The sequence below is a fragment of the Dendropsophus ebraccatus genome, chromosome 13 (genome assembly GCF_027789765.1).
Source record: "Dendropsophus ebraccatus isolate aDenEbr1 chromosome 13, aDenEbr1.pat, whole genome shotgun sequence".
NCBI lineage: Eukaryota > Metazoa > Chordata > Amphibia > Anura > Hylidae > Dendropsophus > Dendropsophus ebraccatus.
This window is the reverse complement of record NC_091466.1, coordinates 39,022,726-39,046,354: the sequence shown is the minus strand read 5'-3', so window position 1 is coordinate 39,046,354 and position 23,629 is coordinate 39,022,726. Positions and strand designations below refer to the sequence as shown.

At 44.7% G+C, this 23,629-nt stretch overlaps 1 protein-coding gene across 2 annotated transcripts; it reads left to right on the top strand.

Annotated features, from left to right (window-relative positions):
- Positions 1-1,703: 1,703 nt before the first annotated feature.
- On the top strand, positions 1,704-18,872 carry SF3B4 (splicing factor 3b subunit 4). Of its 2 annotated transcripts, XM_069950577.1 has the most exons (6): positions 1,704-1,787; positions 8,614-8,742; positions 11,197-11,733; positions 14,014-14,181; positions 16,219-16,353; positions 17,613-18,870. In XM_069950577.1, the coding sequence occupies exons 1-6, from the start codon at positions 1,754-1,756 to the stop codon at positions 17,795-17,797; spliced, it is 1,188 nt and encodes a 395-aa protein (XP_069806678.1). In that variant the 5' UTR covers positions 1,704-1,753; the 3' UTR covers positions 17,798-18,870. The 2 variants fall into 2 exon arrangements, with proteins under 2 accessions (XP_069806678.1, XP_069806679.1); XM_069950578.1 differs by lacking the exon at positions 8,614-8,742 and having other exon boundaries at positions 1,747-1,787; positions 17,613-18,872.
- The last annotated feature ends 4,757 nt before the right edge of the window (positions 18,873-23,629 follow it).

Below are 23,629 nucleotides of genomic sequence, written 5' to 3'. Positions count from 1 at the left end.
TGAGAGATCAGTGTAGTTGTTTTAGAAGGGAGGACTTGTAATTAATGTGTAAATATAAAAAAAAAGGTCTTCATTAATAAAAAATAAAAAAAAAAACTCCCATAAAAGTCTAAATCACCCCCCTTTTCCCATTTTATAAATAAAAATAAATAAATAAATAAACAAACATGTTTGGTATCGCCGCAATCGCGCAAACCATTAATTTATCACATTCCTGATTTTGCGCGGTAAACGGTGTAAGCGTAAAGATCCGCCAAAGTGCAAAAATTGCGCATTTTTGGTCGCATCAAATCCAGAAACATTGTAATGAAAAGCAATCAAAAAGTCGCATATACGCAATCAAGATACCGATAGAAAGAACACATCATGGCTCAAAAAATGACTCCTCACACAGCCCCATAGACCAAAGGATAAAAGCGTTATAAGCCTGGGAATGGAGCGATTTTAAGGAACGTTTTTTTTCTGTCGGTTTTATTTTTTTAAAAGCCATCAACTAATATAAAAGTTATGCAAATTGCATATCGTTTTAAATCGTACCGACTTGTGGAACATATATAACACGTCAGTTTTCCCTTAGGATGAACAGCATAAAAATGAAAAAACCCCAAAGAATTGCGGTTTTTTTTTTCAATTTCACTGTGCATATAATTTTTTCTGATTTCGCAGCATATTTTATGCAAAAATTAAGTACGCCATTGCAAAGTACAATTAGTGACGCAAAAAATAAGGGCTCATGTGGGTTCAAGGTGTAAAAATGCAAGTGCTATGGCCTTTTAAACACAAGGAGGAAAAAAACGAAAACGCAAAAACGAAAATTGGCTCTGTCCTTAAGAGGATGTCCAGCGAAAATCTTTTTCTTTCAAATCAACTGGTGTCAGAAAGTCATAGATTTGCAATTTACTTCTATTAAAAAAATCTCAAGTCTTCCCTCTGTCCTGCAGGAAGTGTTGTTTTATTGTCAGTCTGACACAGTGCTCTCTGCTGACATCACTGGCCAAGACAGGAAGTATCCAGAGCAGGAGAGGTTTTCTATGGGGATTCATAGAAAACTGAGACAGAGTTCCTGTCTGGCCAGAGATGTCAGCAGAGAGCGCTGTGTCAGGCTGAAAATAAAATATTTCCTGCAAGACATTTAGTAGCTAATAAGTATGGGAAGACTTGAAATTTTTTAATAGAAGTAAATTACAAATCTATATAACTTTCTGTTACCATTTGATTTGAAAGACATTTTTTTTGCTGGACAACCCCTTTAAGACCCAGAATCTGTGATTGGGAAGGGGTTAAAGTCTTATATTTTTTTTATTCAGGCTCTAGGCTAATGCATTGGCACATACATAGTAGGTGTTGTAAGAAAAAGAAAAAGTGATAAACTCAAATTCATTAGCATGGGATAGCCTAGGAACGCCCCCAAAATTGCCCAGCTTCATCCATAAACGCCCACTTCAGAGCGCCGCTGCATAAACCCCGCCCCTTTGCGTAGTAGCATAAAATTTAAATAAGAGACTATTTGTTAAGCTCAGTCAAGACATGCTGTGACTTACAGTTCCACAAGCACTTTCTCAAATAAAGATATCCTAGAACAACACTACTTTGATTAGAATGTACAAGAATTATGTGAGTCACTTCGGACGTTGAAATGTTCGGAATATCAATAAAACTCTTCCAAATTAAAAAAAAAAAAAAGAGGGACGGAAGTGACGTAGAGGATGTAGGGAAGGAAGCGCGACAGTTGCCTTGTGGTGGCGGAGTAAAGATGGCGGCGGGCCCGATTTCGGAGCGGAACCAGGGTGAGGATGACGGATGGGTTTAGAATGCTCTGTTGCTGCGGGCGGGTCTTTCCAGCATCTTTAATGTTGACCGTTCGGTAGTGAGGACAGCAGAATGGAGATGTTGGTAGCAGGAGCTCCTTTATATACAGTTTATTGTTGAAGTCATGCCCCATACTAAACACGGACAAGCGTGGTATGCCGGTTATAAAGGTGCAGCCATGCATCACCATGGGGCTGTCCTCGCCATGCTGGAGTTTGTAGTTCTAAAGGTGCTGCTAGCTGCGGATAGTCTGTATGTCAGCAGGCCTGGCTGAGTGCGTGCCTTGTAATGTTGCTGCAGAGCCCCATGTTTGGGATCACTGTAAGACCATGAGAACTTCATATGGAATAATAATGTTCTTCTTACGGCTGTCTTGTCTCCTGCTTCTGGGAAAGCTGGGTGGCTAAAGCTATGATGGCTGCCCAGTTTTCCTGCATTCTACAGCAGCCTTCCTGCCGGGTTATACAGGAGTGAGGCATCTCTCTATTACATGGGTGGCAGTTTTGTCATTCTGGGCAATAGGAAAGCTGAGTGGTTGCCTTTATTCTGCTTAAACAGCTTGCAGAAAACTATAGATGGTTCTCTACTGCAATTTTGTCATCTGCTTAGTCCTTTTTGTAGATCCCTTAACCCTTTAAGGACGGGGCCAATTTTTGTTTTTGCGTTTTCGTTTTTTCCTCCTTGTGTTTAAAAGGCCATAACACTTGCATTTTTCCACCTAGAAACCCAAATGGGCCCTTATTTTTTGCGTCACTAATTGTACTTTGCAATGACAGGCTGAATTTTTGCATAAAGTACACTGCGAAACCAGAAAAAGTGTGGTGAAATTGAAAAAAACGCATTTATTTTATTTGGGGGAACTGTGTTTTTACACCATTCGCCCTGGGGTAAAACTGACTTGTTAGGCATGTTCATCAAATCGTTACAATTAAAACGATATATAACATGTATAACTTTTCTTTTATCTGATGGCCTGTTAAAAATTCAAAATTCAAAAAAAAAAAAAAACACCAAAAATGTGGACATAAAGTGCCAAGCGGGCGCAGTACGAGCCTCCAAAGGGAAGGAGCGCCAATTGGCTTTTGGAAGCTGGATTTTACTGGAATGGATTTCAAGGGCCATGTCGCATTTATGTCGCCCTTGTGCTGCCAAGACACTGGAAATCCCCCACAAGTGACCCCATTCTGGAAACTACACCCCTCAAGGACTCTAACAAGGGGTGCAGTGAGCATATGGACCCCACTGGTGACGGGCACAAATAGGGAACAATGTGACGTGAAAGTGAAAAATTTCCTTTTTTCATTTTCACAGCACAAATGTGCCCGTCATTAAGCGGTCCATATCTTCACTGCACCCCTTGTTACATTCCTTGAGGGGTGCAGTTTCCAGAATGGGGTCACTTGTGGGGGGCCTCCACTGTCTTGGCAACACAGGGCCTTTGTAAATGCGACATGGCATTCACCATCCATTCTAGCCAAATGGCGCTTCCTCCCTGCGGAGGCTTACCCTGCACCCGCCTGGCGCTTTTATGTCAACATGTGGGGTATTTTCATACTTGGGGGAAGTTGCGCTACACATTTAGTGTTTTTTCTTATCTTTTAACCCCTTGTGAAAAAGAAAAAATAAAGACTAGATCAATGATTTAGTGTAAAATTTTTTTTTTACACTAAATGTTGGTCTAGCCTTAATTTTTTTCATTTCCACAAGGGGTTAAAAGAGAAAATAAATGCAAAACATGTAGGGTAATTTCCCCTGAGTACGAAAATACCCTAGATATGGACATAATGTGCCATATGGGCACAGGGCAAGCCACCAAAGGGACAGAGCGCCATTTAGAGGCTGGAATGGAGGATGGAGGCCATGTCACATTAACAAAGCTCCTGTGCTGCCAGGACAGTAGAAACCCCCCACAAGTGACCCCATTCTGGAAATTACACCCCATAAGGAATCTAACAAGGGGTGCAGTGAGCATATGGACCCCACTGGTGACGGGCACATATGTGGATCATGTGCTGTGAAGATGAAAAATACAATTTTTTTCATTTTCACGGCATAAATGTGCGAGTCACCAGGGGGCTTGTTTGTACTGTCCTGGCCACACAGGGGCTTTCTAATTGCATCATGGTATCCTCTAATGGGAATGGCGGCCATATCTATTTAGTTGGGGAAAAGGGACCATTCTAATTTATTTGGGGGTATTAGGCCAATTATTAGTTTCTAAGGTTGAAAATGACAGAAGTCCATCAAATTCAACCTGTGTTGATCCAGAGGAAGGCAAAAAACCCTCGTGAGGCAGACAACTGTAGCCTTATTACAGGGGAAAAATTCCTTTCCGACTCCATAATGGCAATCAGAATAATCCCTGGATCAACGTGACCCCTGAAATAGGAATAAGGGACAGAATTTAGAAAATTTAGAACTCCAATGACGTGTGGTGCGCCTTGAAGCAATCCTTTATGCAGAGGTCGGGGGGATCAGGACAGGTGTCACACTGGTAAATGGTGTCCTTCCTGATCCCCCTTTTACGGCACACTCTGCACTACTTTTGGGATCTCCCCTTTTTTCCAGTGTGGGGAACTTCACCTGGAAAATGTTGTCCCTGTACGATACGGGGTCCTTCATATCCAGAAGCGCTGGGGCCCTCTCTATGGCTGCCGAATATCAGGGCTTTGATCACTGCTTCCTGGAATTCAAGGAATTTCCCTGGGTGGCCGGCATATCGGTACAGCACAAAAGCGTTGTACATCGCTGTCTGTACCAGATATATGGCCACCTTTTTGTACCACCGTCTGGTTTTTCTCGTGGCATTATATGGTTTCAGCATTTGATCTGAGAGATCAACTCCTCCCATATACTGATTGTACTCTAGAACACAATCAGGTTTGTACACCACGTTTGTGGTACCACGTACAGTGACAGGGGTGACGCTATTCCTGTGAATTGTGGTCAGAATAAGGACATCGCGCTTGTCCTTATATTTGACCAACAACATATTTTCACAGGCATAGGCCTTGCTCTCCCCCCTTTGCATTAGTTGTCTAACAGGGTGACTTGGGAGGCCTCTCTGATTTTTTCGAATCGTGCCGCAAGCTACAGTAGCTCGGGCAGCGAGGGACCGAAAGAGGGGGATGCTGGTATAAAAGTTATCAACATACAGGTGATAACCTTTATCCAGCAGTGGGAAGATCAGTTCCCAAACGATCTTCCCACTAACTATGAGGATGGGGGGGCGTTCTGGGGGCTGGATTTGGGTGTCCCTACCCTCATATACTCTAAATCTGTAAGTGTACCCTGAGGTACTCTCACAGAGTTTGTATAGTTTCACGCCATACCGTGATCTTTTATTGGGAAGGTACTGGCGGAAATGGAGTCTTCCTTTGAAGCTCAGGAGGGACTCATCTACTGAGATGTATTTCTCTGGGATATACATCTCAGTAAATTTGGCTGAGAAGTGCTCTATGACCGGCCATACTTTGTACAGTCGGTCATACGAGGGATCATCTCGTGGGGGGCACCTTGCATTGTAATGCAAGAATTTTAGGAGGGCTTCAAATCGAAATTGTCCCATGGCCATACTGTAAAGTGGGGTATTATACATAATATCCCCACTCCAGTATTGCCGAATTGTGTTTTTTTTTTTTTTTTTACTAGGCCCATGTGCAGCAGGAGCCCCCAAAATTTTGTCATTTCGGCTGCATCAGTAGGGGTCCACGCCATGGGCCTAGCAAAAGAAGAGAAGGGGTTCTGGGCCAGGAATTGGTGCGCGTACAAGTTTGTTTGCGCCACCATCAAATTTACAAGGTCATCAGAGAAATAGAGCTTGAAAAAGTCTATTTCTCTGAGACCTGTGGGGTTAATTTGGATTCCCGCCGTTGCCATAAAGCCAGGAATCCAGGGCTGATAATTTTGGGGGTCTGGGGTCCAGATGGGGTCACCTATCTGGGGGGTGGGGGGCAGGATGGGATGACGTGTCTGGGGGGCAGGGGGTGGGTTGGGATGACGTGTCTGGGGAGCAGGGGACGGGATGGGGTCACCTGTCTGGGGGGCAGGGGGCGGGATGGGATGACGTGTCTGGCGGGCAGCCCGAGGCGTCCTCCTTGGACGCCTAGGTGGAAAGTCATCATCACTGGATGATGATGATGATGATGATGATGATGATAATGATAATGATAAGGATGAATGGAGGAAAGAAGGATCCCCCCATTCATCCTCACTGGCCGTTTCGGTGTCGGAGGCAATAAGCGCGTATGCCTCCTCCACCGAAAACACTCTCTGGGACATTATTCGGGGATTGGTGTGTGGGGGGTATGTAAATGTGATGTAGTGTAGTGGTGTAATGTAAAACTTTATTTCAAGTAGTGTAGTGTAATGTAGTGTTTTTTATACATGTTTTTCACAGTAAGGGGCGGGGGAAAACCTACGCCAAAAAAAGGAGTTGCTGATAAATGCCGCACTTATGTGCGGTACTTATCAGCAGACAGTGGCGGTAGGATATAGAAAAAAAAGGGGGGGAGGGGAAAAAAAACCCCACGCCAAAAAAGGAGTTGCTGATCAGCGGCGCACTTGTGTGCGATGCTGATCAGCACTCAGCGGCGAAAGGGCGCAAAAAAAATTAATTGGGGGAAAAAAAAAGCTACTTCTTTACCCCAAAGCCACTGATTAGTGTATTATATACACTAGTCAGCCGCTAGGGGGCAGTACAAGTACCTGGACGAAGATTTCCGAAGAAAACCGACGGGAGCGGAGATGAGGGAAGACGGAGAACGACGTGGGACGCCGCGGGACCGCAGATCTTCTCTCCAGCGCCCGGATCCAGTGAGTATGGTGTTCACACACCACACACACCATCTCTGCACCTCTTAGCTAACTAGCTGAGGGGTGCAGAGAAAAGTAATAATAATTATTTTTACTTGGATCACCGCTATTGGCCGGCCAATAGCGACGATTTGGGGGGTGGCACCATGGCCCCCTTCAGTATACACACTAATGATGATTGGTTCTGTCTCGGACAGCACCAATCACCATTGATTTCCGGGGCCCCGGGTCACCGATGACCCGGGAACCGGAAAATCGCTGTAGTTGGCTGATTTGAATAAATCAGCCAATTACAGCGAACGTCAGCACGGGGGGGTGTAATCCACCCCCCGTGCCGACAAGCTACGATGGTCTGCTGTGTATTACAGCAGCCATCGTTACCGGATCGCCGTGTGTTTACACACATCGATCCGGTAAACATCGGGCGTAAGTGTACGCCCGTTTGCGTTAAGTACCACGCTGCGGGGGCGTACACTTACGCCCGATGTCGTTAAGGGGTTAATTAACCTACGTAAACTTGCAGGACTTGTCAAGGTCATTGTTTTTGCAAATACATTCATTTAGCAAACTCAATCAGGATGATGTTTGGGCGGGTATTTATCTTCTGAATTTTTCAAATTTACTGGGTAATGTTTATAAAATTTGTAACTTTTAATTATACTGTGGGTGACCTTAAATTTTTTTTTTAAGGGAACAAATTAACATAAAAATCTAAATCTAATATATTGCTAATGCAGCTCCTTACACCTCATCAATATATATGAATTGCCAGAGTCCCTGCCACCCATGCCCTGCAAGTGTACTCTTATTAACTCCCGTGCTGTATACTAATTCAGTACAACTAGGTGTTCCTGGGGCTGTACTTAGCTGTAATCGTGCCTCTCTGGGAGTGATTCATAGCTCAGTTCGTCACACAGAGGCGGGCCTGGCCACGTACACCTACTCTGATTTGTGTATTTATGCGGGCATGTGCACTAGGGTGGCGTCCTTTCCCTGGTGTACTGCGCATGGCCAAAATATCCTTGAACACATTCCCTTTCAATGAGCATTGCTGGAAGCATCCCTGGGACCATGCTGCAGCAGAGATGATATGAGACAAAGTTTTTGCTAGCAATGATCTTGGCTGCAGCATGGTCTTAGCGATGAACTGGAATGCATTAGAGGCTTTTTTAGGCATGCGCACTAAAGTGAGAAAAGGACACCACTGCAGTGCACATGCCCACCTGAATACAGGTGTTGTAGCGGGTACACGCAACCAGGCCCATCTCCATTTGATCAACCAAAGAAACTGTCTGTGAATCACGCCCAAAGGTGGTGATTACAGCCCCAGGACCATGACTGCATCAGCCCCAAGGACCTAGTTGAACTGAATTAGCATATAGCACTGGAATCTGTCAGATGCACTTTCCAAACTGCTGACAATGGTAGATAGCTGTTAGGGCCATCTGTGTTTTCAGAACATAGAAAACTATTTTATGAGAAGTTAAAGAGGCTCTCCTGAGCTCCTGAAGTTGAGTAGGCTGTAAAACCTTTCATATGTGACTCTGTCTTGCTTTTAAGGAGGGAGGGGGAGGCATTCCAGCTTGCTGTAATTCAGGTGCTTGGAAAAGCCACTGACTTGTGGCACAGAATAAAAGCATTTTTCTACAATCTCTAGAAGTACAGACAGAGATATGAAGGGTACCATGTGTCTCTTTCCACAAACAGCTATATAACAGTGTCAGCCGTTTGGAACATGAATTACAGCTGAAAGATTCCTTTTAATAAAAGTACGTTTGCGGGGAATAGCAGTGCTGATTGGGTCCCTTTGGAAGGGTTGTCTCTTGAAGACTATGTTAGCCCGCACTCACGTGTTCCGCATGGAACATGGACGTGGAAGGCCTGTAATGGACTAAACCTGGACAATTATATGCAGGAGCAGGTTATTGGACTGTATTTTGTATTGGACAAGAAAATAATGAGCTAAACTTATAAACCTATTGTTTGTAGATGCTACAGTATATGTTGGAGGTCTGGATGAGAAAGTAAGCGAGCCGCTGCTATGGGAACTCTTCTTACAAGCAGGACCGGTGGTGAACACTCACATGCCCAAGGACAGGGTGACAGGACAGCACCAGGGTAAGGAGGTGACTGTGCCACCCCAAGCTTGTCAGCGCAAGGATACTGACATAAAGTGGCACAGCTGACCAGAACAACCAGTTGGATTGCTGTCAGTTTTTAACTAGTTCCTGACCGGTTGCTAATCATCAGCTGTATATAATGCTTGCATTAGTTTTCTCATGTTGGGGCAGTACCGGACGGAATAAACTTCACTGACACCAGCCGTTCTGTGACACAACCAGGTAACAGAACGGCCGCTGTCTTACGTAGTGTGAATCCGGCATAAAATATTACCAAAAACTCATTGAGTAAAATAAGCCCTCTGTAGTAAGAATATTGACAACGTTTTAGGGGTCAGAATTTGGTGTTTTTATTAAACATAATAAAAGCTATGAATTGGGTATTGCTGTAACATGACTTACTGAATGGTGTAAAATGCCAGGTGGTTTACAGTGCATAAAACAGACTGAAATCCATATGACGTTTCTGGTTTATGCAGGGCCGGTCACAATAAATTATAGTTAGATTGCAGTTGCACTTGGCAGTATGCTGTTTTTCTGAACAAACTTGTTAGTCACTCACAAGTAATACTTTAAAGTGTAACTGTCATTTAGAAACAACTTTGCAGAAATCAATAGCACAATTGATTAAAAAAACTTTTTATTAGGTAAGAGTTTCCTTCTGTACCCAAAAACCTGTTTTCCAGCCTCCCCCCTTACTTGCAGAGAAGCAGGTTTGTTGTCTCCATTATGATTTATGGAGAGGGAAGGGGTGAACGGGGGGGAGAAGGTAGAGGGAAGAAACAGCCTGTGTATAGGAGCCAGCACAACGCAATCCTGCAATCTTACCTCACCAAGTTCCCAGACCAGTACTCGGCAGTCACCGCAGTGAATCCAGTGTTTTATGTGGCTAAACATTCTCCAAACGGCAAGGGCTGTTTGTTTCCTCTTCTTGCTCGCTCGCTCGCTCACTCACACTCTCTCTCTCACTCACTCCAAACCCATCTTCACTTTGCTCCTCTGTAATGTAGATTTTTGCCTTTAGTCTTTGCCTTGTTTATGAACAGATAAGAAGTGAAAGGGGAAGCTGGAAAACAGCCACAGTGAGACCAAGATCCAAGAAGGTTTGCAAAATTTAATATGGCTTACTAGCCAGGATCTTGTTTTCCACTTAAAGTGACACTGTCACCCCCTTTGTGCATTCTGACATCTCTACACAGGTGTAAAGGTTAAATTTAGCAGTTTTAATACTTTATTTCATATCATACGTCATGTTTGTTCAAGTAAAAAGTGTCCTTTTATCAACTGCAGTGTGTATTAAGTGGGCGTGACCTCGCGGCATTAGCGACACTTAGCCCCGCCCACAACTGCATCGTCACCCCGCCCCCTTGACGCCCATTGGTTGGCTGACGTAAAGGGGGTGGGCTCTAGACCTTTCGGCCAGCCTGTCCAGTGGCCGGCGAGGGGGCGGGGCCAACTGTGATGTTGTGGGCGGAGTTACGTGGCGCTAATGCCGCGAGGCCCCGCCCACTTAACACAATCTGCAGTTGATAAAAGATGACTTTTTACTTGAACAAGCACCATGACGTATGATATAAAATAAGGTATGAAAACCGCTTAATTTACCCTTTACACCTGTGTAGAGATGTCAGAATGCAAAAAGGAGGTGACAATGTCACTTTAAGTTATGACATGTAGCTATAAATGGGGCAGTGACAAAGGCAGTGTCGTACACATAAAAATATAAAGAGACCCCTGTGTTTTACTAGCTCAGTGATGGGCAACTTTTTGAGCTTGGTGTGTGCTTGGTGTTTTTTTTCGGCAAAAAACTATTATAACTCGGTTGGTGTCACCTCGTGAAAAAACACCATAATTTTGCGATATTTATAGTTTAAATAACTATTATTAATTATTACTACTATTATAATAATTACTGTGTGAAGCAAACTAAAAACCACAAACACTACCCTACCTGACCCTTCCACATACACTACCCTACCTGACCCTTCTACATACACTACCCCACCTGACCCCCATCCACACACACACACACACACACACACACACACACACACTACCCCACCTGACCTCCTTACCCACACACATTACCCAACCTGACCCCATCCCTTCCCACACACACACACTACCCCACCGGACCCATCCCTCCCCGGGTGATTTCACAGTAGCTGCGTCCAGGTGGTACGTGGTGCGGGGAATACGTGGGTTCAGGCTGCGGGGCTGTCCTGGAGTTTGCAGGCGGCCGCATACTTTTCTTTATGCAGCCGCGTGTCATAGGTTCGCCATCACGGTACTAGCTGTACGGCTCCTGTTTACTGTTTGATTTGTCGAGTTCCCAGAGGTTAGAGCCAACCCTTCTCAGCCATATCCTAATGATGCCACATAACATATTGGTAGAAAACTGCATAAGATGTTGCATTACTCTGTGACAAACTATCACCACTTTCTTCCTCAGGCTATGGCTTTGTGGAGTTCCTAAGTGAAGAAGATGCAGACTACGCCATTAAAATTATGAATATGATCAAACTATATGGGAAGCCCATCCGAGTAAATAAAGCTTCAGCACACAACAAAAATTTGGATGTTGGAGCAAACATATTTATTGGAAACCTGGACCCTGAGATTGATGAAAAGCTTTTGTATGACACCTTTAGCGCTTTTGGGGTCATCCTACAAACCCCAAAGATTATGCGAGATCCAGACACTGGGAACTCCAAAGGTTATGCTTTCATTAACTTTGCCAGCTTTGATGCTTCTGATGCTGCCATTGAGGCCATGAATGGACAGTATCTATGTAACCGTCCAATAACAGTCTCCTATGCCTTTAAGAAGGACTCCAAGGGTGAAAGGCATGGGTCAGCTGCAGAGAGGCTGCTGGCTGCACAGAACCCACTGTCACAGGCTGACAGGCCTCACCAGCTTTTCGCAGATGCTCCTCCACCTCCTACTGTCCCTGCAGTCATCACCTCCTTGACTACTGCTGTTGCAGCAGGTGAGTAATCATTTACTGTCAATGCAACAAGGTAGGCCAAATACAGGTTTAATAAATGGGGCTTAATCCAGCACAGCTGAGAAGGGCAGGCTTTTACCCAAGACCATGTGTGAACTGCCCCCTATATTCATGTCCATACACATTGGTGTGGACAGCAGACTACATATTGAATTGTTAGTATTTTTAAGTGTGCACTGTACCCTTTAATACATGGTTGAATACGTGCTTAGGGTTGTTGGCAATATGCATGATATGTCCTAGATATGGGCGGATGCATCTTAATGTATAGGTGAACTTTCCTTAAAGAGGACCTGTCACCCCCGATGACGGGCTCCCGACCCCCGCTAGAGCCCCTCATACTTACTTGATCGCGCCAGGTCCTGCTTCTTCGGCCGGTCCCGGGACTGAGATATCCTAGTGGGAAGCCCGGCGCGTGCGCCACTGAGATAACTCCGATGCTCATAGACAATGAATGGAGCGTCGCACTCACCATTCATTCTCTATGAGCGTCTGACTTATCTCAGTGGCACGCGCGTGCCGGGCTTCCCGCAGGGATATCTCCGTCGCGGGACCCGGCGCGATCTAGTAAGTATGAGGGGCTCTAGCAGGGGGTGGGGAGCCTGTCGCATCGGGGGTGACAGGTCCACTTTAAGAAATGGATTCCTATATACTTTTTTTTTTTCAGAAAAAAACATCATACATAGGATAGGCTATCAATAAATAAAATCTGCAGTGCCTGCACGCTGCAGATGATCTGTTCAGCGCCCACCGTACAGAGAGAATGGAGACAGAAGCAGTTAGGTCGTACTGTGTGGTGGCAGCCCTGTGCTACAGTAGCTTTGGCTTCAATAGGAGCTTCTGTCACTGGAGGTACAGGTAACAACAGTATGGATATTACATTGTATTTTTTGCTAACACAGTGGTACCTTTGTTCTCGAACTTAATTGGTTCAGGAAGACAGATTGAGAACTAAGCAGTGACTTCCCATAGGAAATAATGTAAATGTGTTTAATTGGTTCCAGCACCCACTACAGCACTCATTTATTACATTGAAAATTGCCCAGTTTAATCACTTCAATACAGATCAGCACTATACTTTTACATTTCGAACAAGAAATGTTAAAAAAAACTAAACAGCAATTATAGTACAGTAGTGCATTAACTCCTCTTTCATGCTTTACTGTATAGTGCACCCCCACCCCGGCACTGTAAAGAATGCAAGATGGTGGTGCACTGACTTTAATACTGTACTGTATATATGCACTGGAGCAGCCTTATACATTACTGTACTGTATGGGAAACATCACCAGTGCAAAAATCACAATCCAAAAAAAGTACAACCCACAATCCATGCTTGTGAAAATGTTTGAATTCCGAACATTACTTCTGGGTACACTTTTGTTTGACTACTGAACAGTTCAAATTCAAATGCGTTTGAGCACCGAGGTTTTACTGTACTTAAAGACTGGGTGCCAAAGTGTTTAATTGTGCAAGTGTTTGAGATCTGAAGCAAACTTTCCTTGAAAAGAACTGAACTGTTGGGAGTTCAAAGCAATTGGAAAACTGCTAGTTATATTCCATAGGGACCCTGCTCTGCATAGTGCTGTTCGGCAGCGCTAGAAAAGAGCAGGGGATCGTGAACTACAGGATAGCCGTGCAGTTCCCAACACATGTTGTTGGCAGCAGAGGGGGATGTACTGCTGCCAGTCTCTGGAAGTCTATATGTAAATAAAAATGTTTATATTGCAAAGTAATATAACTTTATTAAAGCAATGCGTTAAAAACAAATTTTAGTCTCTGCAGTAACCCTTTAGGCATTTACACCCAGTGTACCGATAGGAAGATGAATTCTCAGTGCAGATTGAAACTTTGTGGCCTCTCAATCATTTGCTACCTTTGCTCCATTCAAAATTTTGGGGTAAAGTCAAAACAAAGATGCAGTAGAATTTGGGCTTCTATAGGGAACAAATTTAGTTCACAGCAAGTGCAAATATGGTGGCACATTCATGTTCTTAGTGAGGCATAGGCCAGTCAGGTTCACTACACAATACTTCCGCTCCCCAATGAGATTAATGGTGAATTTGTCCTCATAGATGTTTGTCCCTGCCTAGAAAATTGGTGCAAGGGTGCACAATGCTCTGTGATGGACAAAGAGCTATGCAGTGCTGCTGTCTTGGCATTGGGGAACTGCACTGTGGAGGTGTGGACTAGGAAGCATGTTTGTATCCTGTTATTGTGACCTGCTTTTTGTTTCTTACAACTCTTGTTTTTTTATTTCAGGCATGCCTGCGTTTCCCCCAGTCCCTCCACCTGGAGCACTCCCCCCAGGAATCCCCCCTACAATGCCTCCACCACCAATGTCTCCTGTCACTGGCGCAGGTCAAGCTGCTGCAGCTGCTGGTCATCCCCAGGTGCCAATACCTTTCCAATCTGGAGCTTTGCACCCTGGTAAGTAGAAGTGATGCTATAAATCTCCATAATTATCTTTTATTTATGGTCTGCTTTTATAAAATGGATCCCTATTTTTGCTTCTTAGTAGACAAGTTCTTATAGGGCCACTGATCTTTACCCTGATCTTGGTGGTTAGGGCACATTATTGCAAATTTTACTTTTGCTAAGGCACCAGTATTTTGACATAATTTGTGCCAGACTGGCTTACCTGATGTGCACTTCATACATTATCATTTAAAGATGCACCTGTACTTGCTTCCGACCCCAACTGTGGCCTAGTATTCTGTAGTGTGGAGCCAACTAAAGATATGTGCACACGTCTAAAGTCACTGAGCTGTGGTCCTGTGATGATCTCACATTTTGTTCTACGCATTTCCACATCTTCTATTGGAATCAATGAGTGTTTTTCTTTTTTTTTTCTTCTTTAAGTGGAAATTGGTGTGCTTTTCACATAAAATGCCACGCCATATTGTCTGTGTGCACGTGCACATACCAGCTGTAACTGTCTAGTTTAACCCCTTAATGACCCATGACATATCTCATACGTCATGTCGCCTTTACGGGAGATCAGAGAGGGGCCGCGCCCCCCCTCTGAACCACTGCAATCCCGCCTGCTTTCCTGCGGCTATTAGCGGGCGTAGGAGATCGCTGCACCCGCTAATAAGGACATTGAAATGCAGCTGTCAAACATGACAGCTGCATTTAAATGCCCTTCATAGCTTCTCCTTGGTGGTCTAGTGGGGGATCCACACACACACACAGCGGAGGGGGATCCCTTCTCCTCACCTGGCCGGGCCTCAGCGTCGAATGACGCTGATCTCGGCTTTGTGTTCTATACAAAAACACAAAAAAAAATGCAATAGCTCACCGCAATGGCAAGATACAGACCCACTGCAGACATGAAAATAGTTAGAAGCAGCCCCCCCAACTGCCAAAAAAGGTCCACAAAAATTAGGCTCTTTGTTACCATTTAAAAATGGTGTAAACTACCCCACCACGTTACGGTGGCCTCATACACGGGGCAGTCCTACACTGTACTATGGCCTCTCCATGGCATGAAATACGCCTATGCTCTGGGCATGCAAGATCTGTCTTATACCGGCACAAGTAATTACACCACCTGGGTGGGGTAGGTGGAGTGCACGACCAAGTAGAGGCAGCCACTCCCCCATCTGGAACACAGGAAAAAAAAAGGACAAATTTGGTCAGCTCTCCTAGAACACCATTCACACTAGGCAGGAGCATGTTGCTATGGCTGAAGTTGCAAACACACAAAAAAATGCAACAGCTCACCGCAATGGCAAGATACAGACCCACTACAGACATTTTCTATAGATGTGGTCTGCAGCAGACCAAAGTAATAGAGCACCGATCCAATGGATTAGTGCTCTATTATAGACACAGCATTGATCTTAATTGGAGATCAGTGCTGTGTATATAGAAGTCCCCCAGGGGGCTTTTTTTAAAGTCCAAATCACCCCCCTTTTCCAATTTAATAAATAAAAATAAATAAGTAAACATATTTGGTATCGCCACATGCGTAATCGCCCGAACTAGTAAATGATCACATTCTTGATCTTGCACGGTAAACGGCGTAAGCGCAAAAATGCGCCGAAGTGTGAAATTGCATCTTGGATAGAAAGTATAGATCATGGTGCAAAAAATGACACTTCACACAGCCCCATAGATCAAAGGATTACAGCGGTATAAGGATGGGAATAGGGCAAAATAAGGATTTTTAAAAAAAAATTTTTAAAAGCAGTCAGATAAAATATAAGTTATGCAAGTTACATATCGTAATCGTACTGACATGAGGAACTTATATAACATATCAATTTTATCTTAGGGCAAATGGCGATTCGCAGCATATTTTATGCAACAATTAAGTCTGCATTGCAAAGTACAATTAGTGACACAAAAATGAGGGTCCATGTGGGTCTGTAGGTGAAAGTGCTATGGCCTTTTACACATGAGGAAGAAAAACTGTGCATTATCTAACATTGTTAGTAAATGTGGACCATTGTGTTTTATCAGGTTTGCAGATGCAAGTTCCACATCACACTCTAGGACCTTCGCCAACACAGCTGGCAGCACGCCCACATGGCATGAACCAACCAGGTCCTCCCCCTATGGGCATGCCACCAAGAGCGCCACCTTTTGGAACCATGGGTAAGTTACAACTCAGCATTTGGAATAAAGGCTTTTGGTCTTTTCTTAACACTTTGTGAACTGATTTACATTTTATAAAGTATGCAAGTTCACAGTGAAAAGATGAGGGCACTCAGCGCTTCATGTGATCTTCTTTTTATTTTGTTTCTTTGCGTGCATAAAAATTACAGGGCATACCGGGCTTCAGCGTGGATGTCAGACACCCAGCAGATCGGATAACAGCTGTTTCACGCACATGCGTGCTTCTACAGACCCTGTAGGTCTGTAGAAGCGCGCATGTGCAGGAAACAGCTGTTACCCGAAAAAAGATCACATGAAGCAGTGAGTGCCCTCATCTTTTCTCTAGGAACTTGCTAAGTTTAGATACACCTAATATCGTAGTGAGCACCAACCAGTGATCACTGTCTAAATCTCCATTCATCTGTGGAAGCCTAAGCTTAGCAGTGCCTGCTGGTGGCTATTTGTCTTTTCAAGTATTTTATAAAGTATATTACAGACTTACAATGTACCTGTACATTAGAAAGAACTTTTGGCATGTCACACAGACCTGTGAAACATTTTCTCGGGGGCAGAGAGAACGAGCCTGGAGAGGTCCACGTTCAGCACCTTCTCTCCTGTTTTTTTTGTCATTTTACCTGGGCGGGCTATTGTAAGTCTGTGGGGGCCGTCCAGGTCAGACACAGAGTGGGAGAGGAGCGACAGATATGCTTTTATTTATTCAAAAAAATGCATAAATAAAAATGACAAAATACTTGCAAGACTATAACTGAGTGCACATCAGAAGTGTAAAAGAAAATCAATCTGAAAGTCTAAAACGGAGTATCTAAATATTATCTGTCAGTTTTAGGGTACAAACACACACACCGTATACGCAGCGTATTTACTGCTGCGATACGCAGCAAATACGCAGCAGATTAGATCTAAATAACTGAACACAGCATCAAATCTGCTACAGATCTGCTGCATATTTGCTGCGTATCTGCTGCATATACGGTGTGTGTGTGTTTGTACCCTTAGATATTTTCTGGGCAGCTAGTTTTTAGCTTTAAAATGCCTAAGATTTGTCAACAATAATGACATAACATAATGATCAGTAGTTACAATTCTGCATATTGCCATACAATTTTATAAAAAAATTATTCACAAAAATATTTGCTGTTTATATACAAATATATACACACACCCCCTTTCCTGTTCATGTGCTAACATAATGTAAGCAGACTTAACATATATTTAAATTTTTCCATTTTGTTTCTTAGGGCACCCAGCAATGCCTCCTGGTATGCGACCACCTCCTTTAATGCCACCACATGGATACAATGGACCACCAAGGCCTCCACCTTATGGTTATCAGAGAGGTCCTCTCCCACCACCTCGCCCTGCTCCCCCACGCCCACCAGCTCCCCGCCCTCCTGCGCCCATGAGGCTACCAATGACGCAGTAAACAGGAAATCGGTCCTACTGCCATACTGTACTGTTGGACTGGACTTTACTGCAGTCTGGCCATAAAACTACACCTTCCACCTGATGTCTACTCTAGAAACCTAATATGGCTGTTAATGCGATTTTTAGAATGTTGACACATACAGATTTCAAAAGGAATTGTCCCAGAGTAATAACATACCAGCTGTCCACAGGAAATATGATGGTTGTCTGATTACCGACACTTTCACTGATCAACAGGGGTCCAATGCCCTCCCATTTGAATTGAGCAGTGGTTGAATATGTCAGCTGCTGTTTGTTTTAACTGATTGAGACAGCTGAGTGCTGTACTGTGCTTTCTCCCTAGCTGCCCCCATAGCCCTTGAATGTAGTTGCAGTTTACGTTTTAAACTGCCAGTGTAGTAGAGAGAGCCTAATGTTGAGGGGTGGGGTGTTCATCAGTTAGTCACTGATAAATTATACAAATTACAAATTAAATCACAATTTGTTTTACAGGGGCAACTGTGGTTCCCACAGTGTATATAAAGGGGTTGCCTGGGATTTTCAATAAACTACCACTGCATTGACTTTTGTGGGTGTTGTATGTTCACTCTGCCTGTGATTTGTTTAATTCCTGCATTGTCATGTTCACTATCTGTTTCCTGTTTCTTCCACTATACATGATCATGATTGGGTAGGGTAGGCGTCCCTCCCATGGGATGGCTGGAATTTCACATATGCTAATATTAGAGCATAGTAGAAGCTGTAGCATGGCATGGAGGAGAGCAGAAGCTGAAAGCTACCATGTTGGTGGCACAGTGCTTGGTCTTGCTGTCTTGTGTTGTTGGACACAAGGTGACTATCAGCCCCTGCTTTCCTCCAAGTCATCCTGCCCTTTTCGCTACAGCCTCTACTAAGCTCCAATATTGGCTCTGCCTACAGGCACAGGACTTAAAGGGGTTATCCAGTGCTACAAAGACATGGCCACTTTCCCCCTACTGTTGTCTCCAGTTTGGTGGGGTTTTAAAACTCAGTTCCATTGAAGTAAATGGAGCTTAATTGCAAACTGCACCTGAACTGGAGACAACAGTAGGGGGAAAAGTGGCCATGTTTTTGTAGCGCTGGATGATCCCAGGTGGAGTCATCAGGTGGGTGGGCCAGGTGTCTCTCCCACAGGCTGGCTGGAATTCCACAATGATTTAAAGGGGTTAAATCATTGTGGAATTCCAGCCAGCCTGTGGGAGAGACACCTGGCCCACCCACCTGATGACTCCACCTGTGATCATGTTCTTTGGAAGGAACAAGAAACGAATATTGAATGTGAGAACACAGGAACTAAAATCAGGTAGAGTGGTTATGTGACTGAGCCTGAGAACACAAGAGGAGCTAGACATAAATAATGAAAGTCAATGCAATGCTAGTTTATTGGAAAGTCCTGTACTATTGATAAACGAATGTCAGAAAAGTGTCTGGGTTCGGCCATGTAGAACTCTGCCTCTGACTTTAGCCATTTTTTCCTGGACTTCCTAGGGCAACATCCAACTTCAACACTTGGCATTCAATTTCCAACTTCTGGAGAACACTTTTCTGACTTTGGCTCATCACTATCACCGGACAACCCCTTTAATGGCAACACATTCCACCTGTGGGAAATAAATGTGAATTGTATGTTCATTTACTTTATTTTCCGTATTGAAAAGAAATGACAAATGCTGTGTAAGGCTGAAGAATCTACTTTTTATTTGATGTTTTTGGTAACGCTCATTTGTAAATGGTAGATTGTAATAAATTACCAGAACCTCTGTTTACTTAGATGAAGTTTACATGGTTAATCATTAAAACCTTCCTTAGTAGGGTTATAGCATAGAGAGATTAGCATGAAAGCTCTGAAACTGTACAGTGTCACACAGGTGGTGTCTGGTATTGCAGCTCAGCCCTAGTTAAAAGGTTATTTCCATATCAACTAATCATCTGTGCCTGGTTCCCATTGCCTCCTCTGTGCCTCCTCGGTCTTCTGATCTGCGGTGGCAAAGTGACAGGGAGATCAAGCTAGCATTGCCCTGCATGCTGCTAGTGGTCCCTCTGTCTTTCTCCCTCCCCTGCTTCTGACTGCTCCCCCCCCCCCCATCCTCCTGCCCCTGATTCTTCTGCACTCTCCTGCCACTGCTCCTGCAGGGCGATTAAGTAGTGCTGCCTGCCTGATCCCCTATACTTTGTCCACCTCCCTCAGTCTCAGATCTGGTGCTGTAGTCTCCTCTCCTGCCTCCCTTGTGCTGATCAAGTAGGCGTAGTTTATTTAGCAAAAAAGAAAAATATTTTTTTATGTGCCCCCCCGGGGAGCTTTGGTACCTTGAAGTATATTACAGGGTGCATATGGCCAACAGCCCTTTGTGTGGCTGATCCCATGTACCAATTTACCTTCTGTGCCAGTTTTTTTCTTTTCTTTTTTTAGGTTACAAACCCACTTGGCGGGTCTGCAGCGAGTCTCCATGCTGCGTTTTTGCAGCGAGACTCGCTGCAGATCCCGGCCCTATGCTTTTAATGGCAGACAAACACGCAGCAGGGATGTACATCCCTGCTTCGAGTTTGTCTGCAGCCCTCCCCATTAACCCCCCGGCCGCCCCGATGTCTTCAGCAAGCCGGAGCGGGGACCAGGTGAAGTATATGCTCCAGCCAGCCGCCCGCTGCCCGATCACCCCCCCGCAGCCCTGGCCGCGATCGGGCGCGCGATCGGGTGGCCGGGGCTGCGGGGGGGGGGGGGCGATCGGGCGGTCGGGGTTGCGGGCGGCTGGCTGGAGCATATACTTCACCTGGTCCCCGCTCCGGCTTGCTGAAGACATCGGGAACCGCCGGAGCCGGGATCAGGTGAAGTATCAGCTCCGGCGGCCAGGGGGTTAATGGGGTGGGCTGCAGACAAACTCGCAGCAGGGATGTACATCCCTGCTGCGTGTTTGTCTGGCATTAAAAGCATAGGGCCGGGATCTGCAGCGAGTCTCGCTGCAAAAACGCAGCATGGAGACTCGCTGCAGACCCGCCAAGTGGGTTTGTAACCTTAAAATAATTTGAGGATCCCTTTCCATGCCATCAGCAACCATCTATTTCTGCGTGGCCAATATGGCTGCCCTAGCTGTTGGGTCCCTTTTAATAAAAAGTAAAAGTACTTAAAAGTAGTTAATCCTCCAAATCCCTTTGTTGTTTGTGCATTCATACCAATTACTAATTTGTAAATACCGTAAACTTTGTGCATTCGTGATTTGATTTCCTCAAAAGATAATTGCCTCCCATCCTTAGTGATCTGAGATTTGCGTATCCTCTATTTCTATGAAATCAGTTAAATTCCCATTTCCCCATAGCTGCTGGTCATGAGCTCATACTTGAACCTTATATTGTGGTTAGGGGACAAATATGTTTACATTACAAACCTCTTTAACCTCTTCTTTTCTGGTCCAGGCAGGAAAAGGGGAGTTGTTTTCCCCCCCGCTATGCTGTGCATCACATTCTGGCAAGTGAGGAGGTTAACTGACTTAACCAGCTCGGGCGTGGTTTAAAATACAGACCCAGGGAAGAGAAAGCAACTTCCCTGTGCCTACATCTACATCGCACAGCCTGAGCCAGGAAGGAAGGGAGTTAATAGCCTTAACCCCTCCCTCCCTTGGTCAGGCTGTAAGTAAAGCTATAAGTACGGCATACTCACATCGATTCTGGTGGTGCCAGTCGTTCTGAAGTCTGCTTCTTTGTTCCAGAGTTACTTTGTTCTCAAAGAGCAAGGGTGTGTTCTGAACTCAGGGCGAGGCTAGCCAGGAGCCCAAATCTGGGCTATCACTGAAGGTCAGCCATACCATTCACGTTCGGTTAAAGCGGTCATTACGATTGGCATCCTCTGCCATCATCTCTTCCATTCGCATAATGTTGTTGACCTCAGAGACCCATTCCACAAGGGAAGGAGCAGTCAAGGATCTCCAATGACTAGGGAGCACCACTCTAGCGGCAGTCAAGAAATGCCAGAGTAGGCCTTTTTTAATTGAGGAGATAGCGCCCGGGATCATGGAGAGGAGGCCAATTTGGGGCAGTACCGGTATTGAGTTGACTGTCAGGGTGTTATAAAGTTGGAATATTTTAGGCCAATATCCGTCAAGATGTGCGCAACTCCACCAAATGTGCAACATGGTACCAGGTTCTGAGGAGCATCTCCATTCAACTCATGTTCCCACGCCTGTGTAAAACAGAGATGTGGAGCATGTAGGAGAGCCAAGAATGGCATATAGCTCAGAGAGAAGGCCATGCGGAGGGCTTGTCTGCGTTATAACCACCTCCAAATCAGTGAGGTTCTGATGCAAAACCTGCGACAGCCACAGGATGCGCCTATCCGGTTGAAGGTCTTTAAGTTGCATAAATGATTGGCAAAGAGTTTTAAGGCGGATGCGGGGGCGAGAAGTACCCCAAATGAATTTGCTAATGGCTCTATTTAGTTGGACAAAGAAGGCGTTGGGGACCTGTATAGGTATCGTCTGAAAAATGAAAAGGAATTGTGGCAGTATATCCATTTTAATTACATTTCTGCGGCCAAACCACAACAATAATTTGAGATTGTATTCCTGGAGGGAAGATTTAGTTTTGCTAAGAAGGGGTTTGTAATTCAGCTTATACAAAAGGGTGAGGTCAGTTGGGATTTGTGTGCCTAAGTATTTAATCGCGGTCTTTTCTCACTTTTCTCAAGGAAAAATTGGCTTTTAGGGAGACCACCGTAGCCGGAGGAAGGGACACATTCAATGCTCCTGTTTTGGTATAGTTAACTTTGAAGTTGCTAACCTTGCTAAATTTGTCCATTTCTGAGATTATGGACGGGAAAGAGGTATGTGGGTCTGTAACATATAGCAAGAGGTCATCCGCATACAAGGCCAATTTATGGTGGTTAGGCCCCAAGGTTATACCGTGGATATCAGGATTTTTGCGTATGGCCACAGCTAAATGCTCCATCACCAGGGTGTATAACAGAGGTGACAATGGGCACCCCTGTCGAGTGCCATTGTGGATAGGGAGGGGATCTGAAAGGATTCAATTTGCTCTAACCCTCGCGGAGGGGTTACAATATAGTGCCATGATCCGAGATACCATGAGGGGGCCCATCCCAATTTGGCAGAGAGCATGTTCCATAAAGACCCAGAGCATTTTTTCTCCTCTCGCCCTATGACGGCACCCCTGGAGAGGACCACCTCCTCCCATTGGACAGGAAACAAGACCACTGGACCTTTAAAAGAAGCGCTCCGCCCCAAACACACCAGTCTGTCAGCAAGAACCTAGGAGCGAAGGCTTAAAAACACACATGTAGAAAAACACACAGCAAAAAGTGTAACACGTGTCAACCAGACCAAATTATAAGTCTGTTCAAATGAAAGTATTCTATTTTATATACATATGAATCTATATTAAATCTAGCTTTACATTATATATGTAAATTCCCCTAATGGGTGGGTTTAGGCGGGGTGCCGTCATAGGCTCAAAGAAAAGAAATTACCGGTTAGTAATTTTATATTTTCGGCATCGACTGAAACCAGACACATAGGCACTTTTCTTTTTTGGGCAAGTGAGACCAATAGCAGAGTTTTATTGGTATTGTCTCTCGCTTCTCTGGATTTGATGAAACCCACTTGATCATTAGATACAATAGAAGGGAGCAAGAGAGAGAGACGGTTAGCTATGAGCTTTGAATACAATTTGATATCAGTGTTGATCAAAGGAATGGGTCGAAAGTTAGAGCAAGCGGTCGGTTCCTTCCCCGGTTTTGGAAGTACTGTGATATGGGCTTCCATAGCCTGTGCTGGAAAGGGGGACAGTCGTGTAACTGCGTTAAATA

Coding starts and splice junctions, on each gene's coding strand:
- SF3B4 (XM_069950577.1), top strand. CDS start 1,754: ATGGCGGCGGGCCCGATTTCGGAGCGGAACCAGG. Junction 8,743..11,196: donor GGTGACAGGACAGCACCAGG/GTAAGGAGGTGA, acceptor TTTCTTCCTCAG/GCTATGGCTTTGTGGAGTTC. Junction 16,354..17,612: donor GCCACCTTTTGGAACCATGG/GTAAGTTACAAC, acceptor TTTGTTTCTTAG/GGCACCCAGCAATGCCTCCT.